This window comes from Schistocerca nitens, chromosome 2 (assembly GCF_023898315.1).
Source record: "Schistocerca nitens isolate TAMUIC-IGC-003100 chromosome 2, iqSchNite1.1, whole genome shotgun sequence".
NCBI lineage: Eukaryota > Metazoa > Arthropoda > Insecta > Orthoptera > Acrididae > Schistocerca > Schistocerca nitens.
In genome coordinates, this window is record NC_064615.1 from 920,610,485 (window position 1) to 920,622,571 (window position 12,087).

The 12,087-nt window shown below is 42.9% G+C and overlaps 1 protein-coding gene across 4 annotated transcripts in view; it reads right to left on the reverse strand.

Annotated features, from left to right (window-relative positions):
- The window catches only part of LOC126237240 (lactosylceramide 4-alpha-galactosyltransferase-like), a 543,469-nt gene that overhangs the window by 353,470 nt on the left and 177,912 nt on the right, over positions 1–12,087 (reverse strand). For 2 of the 4 annotated variants that reach the window (XM_049947147.1, XM_049947142.1), the window contains exon 1: positions 9,004–9,112. The exons of the other annotated variants lie outside the window; for them this stretch is intronic. In XM_049947147.1, coding sequence (XP_049803104.1) covers positions 9,004–9,111 — 108 coding nt within the window. In that variant the 5' untranslated portion in view covers position 9,112. Of the gene's footprint in view, positions 1–9,003; positions 9,113–12,087 lie in introns of those variants that run through there. 4 annotated transcript variants of the gene reach the window in all.

The following is a 12,087-nucleotide window of genomic DNA, read 5'->3' on the forward strand; positions in this document are numbered from 1 at the left end:
GACAAATCTTATAAACGTGTCTTCGTTTTTCTTTAGCCTTGTTTCCATCATCAACACCGAAGTCAGAACTGCCTCTCTGGTGCCTTTATCTTTCCTAAACCCAAACTGATCGTCATCTGACACATCCTCCGTTTTCTTTTTCGTTCTTCTGTATATGATTCTTGTAAGCAACATGGATTAATGAGATTTTAAGCTGATTGTGCGACAATTCTCACACCTGTCAGCTCTTGGCAATCCTCGTAATTGTGTGGATGATGCTTTCCCGAAAGTCAGATGGTAAATCGCCAGACTCATATAGGTTCTGCACACCAATGTGAATAGTCGTTTTCATGCCACTTCTACCAATGATTTTAGAAATTCTGATTGAATGTTATCTATCCTTTCTACCTTTCTTGATCTTAAGTTTCAAAAGCTATTTTAAATTCTAAAACTAGATCTCGTATCTCTTCTAAACCTACTCCTGTCTCTTCTTCTATTGCACTACAGAAATCTTTCTCCTCATAGAGGCGTTTAATGTATTCTTTCCACCCATCCACTCTCTCCTCTGCTCTTAACAGTGGAATTCCCGCTGCACTCTTCAGTGTTACCACCCTTGCTTTTAACTTCGCCGAAGGTTGTTTTGACTTTTGTACATGCTGAGTCAGTCCTTCCTTTTCTTCTTTTTCAGCTTCTTCACATTTTTCATGCAACCATTTCCTCTTCGCTTATCTGCTCTTCCTATATATTTCATTCCTGAGAGACTTGTATTTCTGTATTCCTGAATTTTCCTGAACATTTTTGTACTTCGTTCTTTCATCGATCAACTGAAGTATTTCTTCTTTTACCCACGGGTTCTTCGCAGTTACCTTCTCTGTACAAGTGTTTTTCTTTCCAGCTTCTGTGATAGCCCTTTTCGGAGATGTCCATTCCTCTGCATCTGTACTGCTTACTGAGCTATTCCTGTTATAGGATCTGTAGACTTAGAGAACTTCAAGCGCATCTTTTCATTCCTTAGTACTTCCATACCCCCCTTTTTGAGTGTCGATTATTCCTGAGTATTTTCTTAAACTTCAGCCTACTCAGTACCTGATTTAGGAATCTCTGTCTGAACATGACGTAATCTAACTGAAATCTTCCCGTATCTCCTGGCATTTTTCAAGTATACTTCCTCCTCTTATGATTCTTGTACAGAGTATTCGCTATTTCTAGCCGAAATTTATTGCGGAACTCAATTAGTCTTTCTCCTCTCTCATTCTTAATATCAAGCCCGTATTCTCCCGTAAGCCTTTCTTCTACTTCCCCTACAACCGCATTCCGGTCCCCCATGACTATTAGATTTTCATCTCCCTTTACGTACTGAATTATCGTTCCATATCCCCATAACTTTCTCTATCTCCTCGTCTTCAGCTTGCGACGTCAGTATGTATACCTCAACTATTGTTGTCGATTCAGGTGAGAACAACCCTATCACTGAACTATTTACAGTAACACACTCCTGCGCTACCATCCTATTCATAACGAATCCTGCTCCCATTATACCATTTTCTGCTGCTGTTGATATTACCTTACATTCATCTGATCAGGAATCCTTGTCTTCTTTCCATTTCACTTCACTGACCACTACTATATCTAGACTGAGCCTTAGCATTTCCTTTTGCAGATTTTCTAGCTTCCCTACCACGTTCATGCTACTAGAATTCCACGCCCTAACTCGTAGAACATTATCCTTTCGTTGGTTATCGAATATTTTCTCATGGTCACCTCCCCCTTGGCAGGCCGCTTCCGGAGATCCGAACGGGGAACTATTCCGGAATATTTTGCCAATGGAGAGATCGTCATAACACGTATTCAGTTACAGGCCACATGTCCTGTGGATACACATTATGTGTCTTTAATGCAACGGTTTCCGCTGCCTTCTGCATCCTCATGCCGTTGATCGTTGTTGCTTCTTCCGCCTTTAGGGGCAGTTTCCCGCCCCATGGCGAAAAGAGTGCCGTTGTCAGAATGAGGGTGGCTTCTTACGCCGGAAGTCTTCGCCCGCCAATGGTGAATTTTATTCAAAAGCTAAGCGGTGGCAGTGTTTGATCCTGGGACCCAGCACGTTTTCATTACTAATCAAAGACGCTACCCCTAGACCACAATGCTGTACTCCATATTAATACTTCCAGAAAAGGTGTTTTCCCTTTTTCAGAATTGCTCCTCTTGCTATTGCCTGTTTGCATTTTACATGTTCTCTACTTCCTCCATCGTTTATTTTGTTACTCATTTACTACTTTTAGTTGCTTATTTCCTAATCTAACTCTCTCAGCGTCGCCATATTTAATTCGAATACATTCCAATACTTTCGTTTTACGTTTGCCGGTGTTCGCATTAAAAACTCTCTTAAGACGCCATCCATTCGGTTCAGCTGCTCTTCCAGGTCCTTTGCAGTCTCTGATAGAATTACAATATCATCGACAAACCTCTAAATTTTTGTTTCTTCTCCCTGAAATTCAATTCCTACTCCAGAGTTTTCTTTTGATTCCCTTACTGTTTGCCCAGTGTACAGACTAAATAATATCGGGGAAACGCTAACACCCTGTCTCACTCCCTTCTCAGGTATTGCTTCCCTTTAGTGTCTTTCGACTTATAACTTAGTCTGGTTTCTGTACAAGCTATCAATAATATTTTGCTCCCTGCATTTTATTCTTGCTGCCTTTAAAGATTTAAACTGTATGGTCTAATCAAAATGTCAAAAGCTTTCTCTAACTCTACAAATACTTTGAACGTACGTTTGCCTTTCTTCAGGTTACTAAGATAAGATGTAGGGTCAAATATTGTCTCACATGTTCCTACATTTCTCTGCAGCCAAAATTGATATTCTCCGAGGTCGACTTCTACTAGTTTTTCCGTTCTTCTGTAAATAAATTGTATTAATGTTTTGCAGCTATGACTTACTACCATATCTCCTACTATATCTTCGCCTGTTTCCTCTTTCCTAACTTATTGCCCCTACACAGATCCCTTAAATTCCTTCTCCCTTCCCTTCCTTGCTTAGTACTGGCTTGTCATCTGACCTTTTGGTATTCATGTACGAATATCCAGAGCTCAGATGGGATAAAACAAAGCAAGGAAGGGAAAGCTGAAGGGTGGAAGGAATATATAGGAGATCTGCATAGGGGCAATAAACTTGAGGGCAGTATTATAGGAAGTTTCTAATTCTCGTGTAGACGGCATCTATGTTTCTCCAAGTAATTCATATTTTTACAGCATTTGAATTTGTCCTCCAGCAACTCTTAATCAGACATTTTGCATTTTCTGTGAATCGCACATTCTCTTTCGCCTGATACATTTCCATCATTTTTATATTTTCTCCTGTCATCAGTTCAGTATCTCCTCTGTTATCCAAGGATTTTACTATGCCTTCTCTTTTTACCGTGCGATCCTCTGCTGGCTTCACAATTTAATCTCTCGAAGTAAACAATTCGTCCTCTACTGTTTCCTTTGTTTCAGTTCAACGTTGCCTAATTCTCCTCGTGAAACTCTCAGCAACCTCTGGTTCTTTCAGTTTATCCACGTCTTAATCTGAAGTTTCCGACTGCCGGAGACGACATCTGTCCCTGGAAAAACTTTTCGGTTTAAAATCTGCTTTCGAAATCTGTGTTGCTATTATATAATCTACAAATTTCCGATATCTGCAGGTATCTTCTAAGAATACTGACCTCTTTCGATTCTTAAACAGAGGGTTAAGATTCTACCAGCTGGCTTTTCCTTTCATTGTAATTTCCCGTTCCATGTTATACTATTATTTTTCCTTCTCTTTCTTTTCCTATTATCAGATTCCAGACGCCCATCACACTTAAAGTTTCGTCCCTCTTACCTATATCAATAATTCTCTTTATCTGATCACACATTATTTCAATCTCTTCACTTCGGAGTTGATTTGTATACAAACTCGTATTACAGTAGCGGATGTTGGTTTCACGTCTGTCTTGGTTACGATAATGTGTTCACTACGTCGTTCATAGTAATTGTTCTAATTTCCTATTTTCTTATTCATTTTTCGGCCTACTCTTGTATGACACCTGCCTTGATAACCTTGTAATTGCCTGACCAGAAATTCTGTTCTTCTTGTCACCATATTTCTGTATTTCCTATTATATCTAGTTTCAACCATCCATTTCGTATTAAATTCTCCAACCTAACTACCTTATTAAGTGCTCGAACATTTCACAGTACGACCCGTAGATTGCCAGTTCTGGCGACATTCTCCCGAATGGTCTCCACGCGGAGATCTGAGTAGGGAACTATTTTACCTCCGGAATATTCTACCCAGGATGATGGCATCATCATTAAGCCATACAATATAACTTAATGCCATAGGGGAAGAAAAATTTTTCAACCGCCCGCCACACCAGCGTTACAACACAATACTGATTAATGTTACAAGATCATGTCAATTATGCAGACTGTTGCACCTCCTGTTACTGAAAACGTTGCTGCCCCTCTTCAGGAATCAAGGGTTAGGAAACATAATACTTAGGAACTAAAATACTTGTAACATTAATGTGTTGTCAGCCAGACAGAAACGTTGTGTTAACTGTACTGGGAAGTGGAGAAAACTTATTGATCGCTAATCAGCAGTGCCCTGGCAATGGCCCAATACAGTTGGCGAGAGACGCCGAGGACGCTGCAGTAAAATACAGACTAGCTGACAATGCTTGCTGTGCGCTGGCATCTAACACCCCCCCCCCCCTCCCCAGTACCGTCAGCTCCTACTCCATCACTGACAAAATCATGCGCGCTGCGTCATTTTAGATACGCTGAAAAGTCTGACCACAGCACGAATACAAAGTTGTAACGGAACTGGAAACCTGAATTATTTTTTGTAGGAATCAACATGGATTTCGCAAACAAAAGATCATGTGAAATCCATCACGCTCCAGTTACATAACTGGAATGCTTCCAGAATAATGCACACCTTTTGATATTATCGAATATAATGTGAGAGCAAATTATTTTAATTTTCTAAGGAGCTAATCTCAGTATATGGATTGTAGAACTGGTATTTTAAAGTAATTCTTTTTCTGAGAAACAATTCACATTTCAAAACAGAAATAAACACAATTTAATATTCACAAGATTTATTGTTTTTCCAAGTAATTAGTGTATGATTTTCCTTTTTTCTTCATTTTTTTGTTTGTCTTGCAATCCTCAGATGTTCGACATTTAAAATTACTGGGTTCATTGCTAATAATTTTCACGAAACTATCTGTTTCATCACTTGGTTGTTTTAAAGCTTTCTGCAATTAATTGCACCGCATTGTAACTCTCATTACTTTCGTTTAGTTTCATTGTGGAGGCCCTGGGAGTAACACCATCTTCTGAACTCAAAGAACTCTGTGAAAGAGGTAGCTAATCAGGTATCACACAACTTTGTTCTGCAGTACCCAGGTCCCCCATATAATTTTCATCCGGAAATTCTAAAATACTGCATTCACAAAATCGGTCTCCCGTGGACAGAGAGTGCTCTTTTGTATAATAAATGATATCGAGTATTGCTGATGAGACTCCAGCTACATTTATAACAAAGTCCCAGAATCATTTAGAAAACACTGGGTGAATAAAAATGTGCAGGTAGCCAGAGGCAAACTCTACCTTCTGCTCAACAGCTCACGACTGTACCCATTATGTTACGTGTTCGAAATGTAGCAGTGTCTAAATTATATGTTACTTTTCAAGCCTTTGACTACAGGTGTCTTTATTTGGTATGTAACTATAATAAATCAGGCCAAAACCAAAGCGCTTGTGATAAATCATCAGCGTGCCGTAATACTGAGATGGCGTTGTTTCATAGCGCTCAAGTTATACTACGAAAAGTATCAAATATGAGAAAATTTTAACTACGGATATGTAGTTTCCCGTCACTTTGAAATCGTGCCAAAAAACGGCGCGTTTTCAAGGTATCGTGTGCTGGTGCTTTGAAACAGCTTATATTTACAATACGCACTTTATAACATAAAAACCACCAAATACAGAGTTCAGACCCACAGGACGTGATTCCAGATGGCGTCTGGTAAGTTCTGTCTGTGACGTAAAACCGATGTTGCATCTCATTGGACACATACCTCAGACTTGGCAAATTCTTCGCAGTGTAGTGGAATATGAAGTTCCACCCTGTGACGTCACAAAACTCTACAGCTTCTCGTCCACAGCGTGCTTTCACACCTCATAAGAGGATGCCTTAAGACCCACATTTGGTTCATTGGTTGTTTTCACCTTCAAGCACTTTAATAACATCTATACAGGATGGTCAGGAACAGTCTGAATAACTTGTAAGGGTGTTGCAGAGGAGATTGCGCTGAGAAATAACTGCTCAGAAAAGAACTCGATGCGTTGCGCCGTTTGCTAGTTATTTAACATGGAAGTTAGCCAATCAGGTCGTCGCACGCACAAATTCAAACAGCCTGCCAGAGGCGGTGTCGCCGAACGTATTCTTTGCTTAGGTTCCTCAGACCGAACAAACTTAGCTTTTGCTCACCTAGCTTAGATTTATCACTTCCGAAAAAGGCACATTTTCATTGGCAATGAGAATTTCAACAAGCAGTAACTCACGGACACATCTTTGCATTACAGCATTTTAGAGTGTGCAGGTGCTTGAATCTGCTCGCGCAACGACCTGATTAGCTGACGTCAGTGCTAAGTAACTCGGAAGAGGTGCAAAGGATAGATTTTTTTCGTAACGGTTATTTCTCAGCACAACCTCCACGGCAACACGCTTACAAGCTTTTCAGACTTATTCTGGCCACCCTATACATATAACATATAAGCACCGTTGCCTGCAATACGTTGTTAAAGTATTGCGTTTCAATTGCGGTCATTGTACGAATTGAGTAACTGAGAAAAATAAATTTCGAAGTGCCGATTTGTCCGGAAAACTTTTAAGGATACATACCGTTTACTATTCAGGAGCGCGTTATTTGTTTCAGTAAGAAACGATTGGTCCGAATCAGCTCTTGTAAGTCAGTTAATTTCTGAACCACGTGAGGCTCCATCTGTGGATTCTCCTAAACAACTTACCAAGAACTGGTGCCAGATGTGCACTGTGTCGAAGAGCAGAACATTGGGCGGCTTTGTAGGCATTGCTTATGGACACAGTCTCACACAGCAGTACTGCATTTTGTGCAGGGTAATTCAAAACGAATATCACGATTACAAGCGGCTATAATTACTGCACAGCGGTACATCAATAAGAATTGTAATAGTGCAGAGGAGAATCCACAGATTACAATTATTAGCAAGATGGAGCTCCCACACATAGGCGTATGAATGTTTGTGCATTTTTAAATCAACATCTCCAAGCCAGTGGGTTGGTCCTATGGGACACGACGACGCTGCTCTTGGATATATACCTGACATGTATGGTTTTATTTTTAGGAGTTGTGCGAATAAACACAACTACTTGATATTTGCGGGGTGCTAGACCATTTATCCATAAGCCAATTTCCAAGTGATACGGCAGTGCGACGTAGTCTATAACATATATCCTGTAGAGTCGTGGCTGTTGAATATTGGCTTGTATCGTCCGCATATTGTACTGAAATTGCTTAACAGTTAGTGGTAGAAAAGCTTTCATCTTAGATGTGTATACAGAGTATAATACTGGACTGAGGCGCGTTCATTAATAGAGGCCACATCACCGCTCAATCGAACATATGCCACTCGGAGTGTAGCAGCCACTGGATACCTGTAATAGATGTAGGGCCTACCTGGAATTCTAGATTAAAATGTTAGCCGTAATATTCCGTGCGTCTCCGACGACCCATTTCCTTTTCAGAAGCCACTTTGACTGCTAGGTATTCAATAGATGGTGTTTTAATAATCTGTTCCACTGTTTTAATAATGCTGGAGCTTAGGGATATTGGCCATCCAGAACAGGTGTCTCTGGGATCTCCTGTGCTGCGGAATGAACACAACGATTTGTGTGGTCCATATTGAGAGAGGTACCATAAAATATGATACTGTAACAGATGTAGCCTCTGATGGCAAATGAGTAGTCATAGGGTGTCAAGTGTTGTCAATCCTGAGAGCGGTGTTAGCTTGACTGCCAATTTTAGTTGCTTCATCCTAATGGAGGTGCATAGAAAGTGAACCTCTAATGTGAGAGCAAATGTGGGCTGAAAGATGATGCAGTAATTCTAACCACAAAACTACTTATACAGCTTGTCTCCGATGTTCGGAGCATACTTAATTTTACTAAACTTTAACTTGCTGCAATACGAGGTGTGATTGGAAGTGATATGTGTGTTACTGGATCTACGAGTACAGTCTTGTTCCGTGCATATCCCTTCAACATGTTACCCAAGTAATTCCGCTGCGTGCTACTAGAGTAAAGTTAGTTTTGTGTTACTTTTCAATAACGTCATGTTTGCTTAAATAGTATGCTGTGATACGCTTTTGAGCAGAGGAAATGGATTACTGAAAAAATATAGAGTTCTGTACCAAACAGATGTAGAAGTGTCCGTCGTAAAGGTTCAAATGGTCCTGAGCACTATGGGACTTAACAGCTGAGGTCATCAGTCCCTAGAACTTAGCACTACTTAAACCTAACTAACCTAAGGACATCACACACATCCATGCCCGAGGCAGGATTCGAACCTGCGACCGTAGCGGTCGCGCGGTTCCAGACTGTAGCGCCTAGAAACGCTCGGCCACCCCGGTCGGTCCGTCGTAAAGAACAGAGTTACAAGACAGGTAAATATGCTGGTTTGTCTTTTGCCTATCACTGCCGTCCTGTCGGATTACGAGTGGGATAAAAAGTGTACAGGTAATGCTGCGTCACAGCCGAGATAAACTGGTAGGCCCTAATGCCAAACGGTATGACACTATGTCACGCGAAGCCCTGTTAACGCGTCTTCCACACGTAAGATTTTATCGGATAGGTGAAGCATGCAGATAGCCGGCGTCAAGAATGCTCATTTTCTGCCGTGTGTGTGTGACCAGGACAATAGTTATCGTTTACTGCAACGTATTTACCGAACTTACCTTTTTTGATGACATGTTCGCCTGCAGGAGAGACCTAGGTGAGTAGAGTAAGCTAAACGACTTTGGCGCCGCTGACTGACGGTACAAAGCTCTATCGGCGGAAGCCATCCGTTCACGACAAGCGTGATGTCATGCTTCTGAGATGAGTACTAAAGAAGCACATCTGTCAAGGACGAAATCTGCGTAACAAGGCAGCAGAGCCAGGCAGAGTTGCTATATCTGTTGCGCGCACTCCCAATCATTCGGGATTCTGGTTTCACGAACGAGGTCGCAGCGGAGCAGATGGCGTGCGCTTTGAAATAAACAGTGGGCCGCGCGCACGCGAACAGTGAAAGGTGGCACACTGAAGAGGACGGCACACGCGACCGCTTCCTTCACTGTCGCAAGTGGGAGGGGCCTTCCGTCAGCTCGCGCCTCAGCGCAACTGAGACGGTCATTAGTTACAACGGCCCTGCGACATTAAACCATATTTTACCAGTCAGAAAAGGAACAATTACTTTCACACATTATGCCAGCTTTTCGTAATATCCCCTAGAACGTCAGTTCATTTTTCTCTCCATTTTGGCGGTTGCTTGTACACTCCTGACGGTGTGTAGAGGAAGGTACTTCCGGTACCACTATCTGAACTCCCCTTCCGTGTTCCATGCGCAAATGGCGCGACGGGAGAATGATTGTCGTAAACCTCCGTATTAGCGATTTCTCGTTGTGGCGTTTTCGCGCGATGTATATGGTAGGAAACAGTACGTTGTATCTATTACCGACTTCACGCCCCTGCATTTTGCTATAAACTGTTCAAAGGAATTATGGGAACACTTGTATAGGCGTCCGGTGTGTTAAATCTATCCTGATACAGCCGAAACCAGTGGTCTTATTGCTTGGCTTGAGATCTTCGCTTTCAACGTAGGCAACAATTAAACTCATTCACCATCTATTGGCTGCGCTCTGCCTTAAAGTGTCAGATGAACACAAAAGGAGGAAGCGAGTACTGGTGCTCCAGTGTTTTCTAGTCAAGTACGCATATGGCAGTTGTCATTTGTGGACGTTGTATTCAACCAAGTATATGCAGGTTAAGTTGCAAGGGGGTCTGATTAAAAACGGACGGCCTTTCGGTCGCGTTGCTTCAGATGCCAAGGGTCTCTCCATGTCTCATCCACAGATTGTGGACACACTGTAGGGATACAGGGCGGGTTAGACAAGGTCGCCGACGCATTGCATCCCCACGTGACGACCGATACCCAGCCATGTCTGCCTTACAGCATCGTATGGATACCACCAGTGCACTTACAATGTAAGTAAGCTGTTTAGGTTTTTATATTGGTAACGACGCGTAGCGCTCTGTATGAAAATCACTGGCTGTGCTGTGTGCAGTCTGTGGCTGGTTGGCATTGTTGTAATATTCGCTATTGTAGTGTTGGGCAGTTGGATGTAAACAGCGGCCCGCATCTCGTGGTCGTGCGGTAGCGTTCTCGCTTCCCACGCCCGGGTTCCCGGGTTCGATTCCCGGCGGGGTCAGGGATTTTCTCTGCCTCGTGATGGCTGGGTGTTGTGTGCTGTCCTTAGGTTAGTTAGGTTTAAGTAGTTCTAAGTTCTAGGGGACTTATGACCACAGCAGTTGAGTCCCATAGTGCTCAGAGCCATTTTGTAAACAGCGCGTAGCGTTGCGCAGTTGGAGGTGAGCCGCCAGCAGTGGTGGATGTGAGAAGAGAGATTGCACAGTTTTGAGAGCGGACGATCTGGACGTGTGTCCATCAGAGACAGTAAATTTGTAACACTCGATGTCATGAACTGATATATGAGTCACCTAACGTTACCGCTGGATATATTTCGTAAACCACATCAAATACTGACGAACCGATTCCACAGACCGAACGTGAGGAGAGGGGCTAGTGTAATTGGTTAATACAAACCATAAAAAAATGCACGGATGTTTTTCAACACAAACCTACGTTCTTTTAAATGGAACCCCGTTAGTTTTGTTAGCACATCTGAACATATAAACAAATACGTAATCAGTGCCGTTTGTTGCATTGTAAAATGTTAATTATATACGGAGATATTGTAACCTAAATTTGACGCTTGAAACCTCCGACGTTCAGTTGCGTGTTGTAACAAACACGGGCCACGGTCGGCGAGCAGCATCTACAGGGACATGTTTACGATGACGACCGTGTTTACGAGTGTGGCTGTAGTGCACTGTTGTGGTTTGGTCTAGCTGTCGCAGTGTCCGCATGTAGCGCTTGCTGCTATTGTTATTCTGCATTCGTCTCCGCACGCAGACCAACTGTAGTACACCGTGTTACCACACGTCTGTGATAGTGTAGTGTTGTAGGAACTGTGACCATGGTGTATTCGAACTCTGAAAAGGCGGAGATTATACTCATCTATGGCGAGTGTCGACGAAATGCAGCTGAAGCCTGCAGGGTGTATACAGAACGGTACCCGGACAGAGAACATCCAACGTGCCGCACATTGCACAACATCTACCGCCAACTGTATGCAACAGGTATGGTCGTAGCACGCAAACAGGTCCGTAACAGGCCCGTCACAGGAGAAGCGGGTGCAGTTGGTGTGTTAGCTGCTGTTGCCATGAACCCACACATGAGTACACGGGACATTGCGAGAGCCGGTGGACTGAGTCAAGGTAGTGTCATGCGCATACTGCATCGTCACCGCTTTCACCCGTTTCATGTGTCGCTACATCAGCAATTACATGGTGATGACTTTAATCATCGAGTGCAATTCTGTCAATGGGCATTAACAGAGAATGCGTTGCAGTTCTACCTGTTTACCGATGAAGCGGGTTTCACAAACCACGGGGCAGTGAATCTACGGAACATGCATTACTGGTCCGTGGACAATCCTCCCTGGCTCAGACAGGTAGAGCGACAGCGACCGTGGACTGTAAATGTATGGCGCGGGATCATTGGCGACCACCTCATTGGTCCTCACTTCATTGCAGGTGCCCAAACAGCTGCAACATACATCGCGTTTCTACAGAATGATCTGCCAACGTTGCTCGAAAATGTACCACTGGAAACGCGTCGACGTATGTGGCATCAGCATGATGGTGCACCTACACATTCC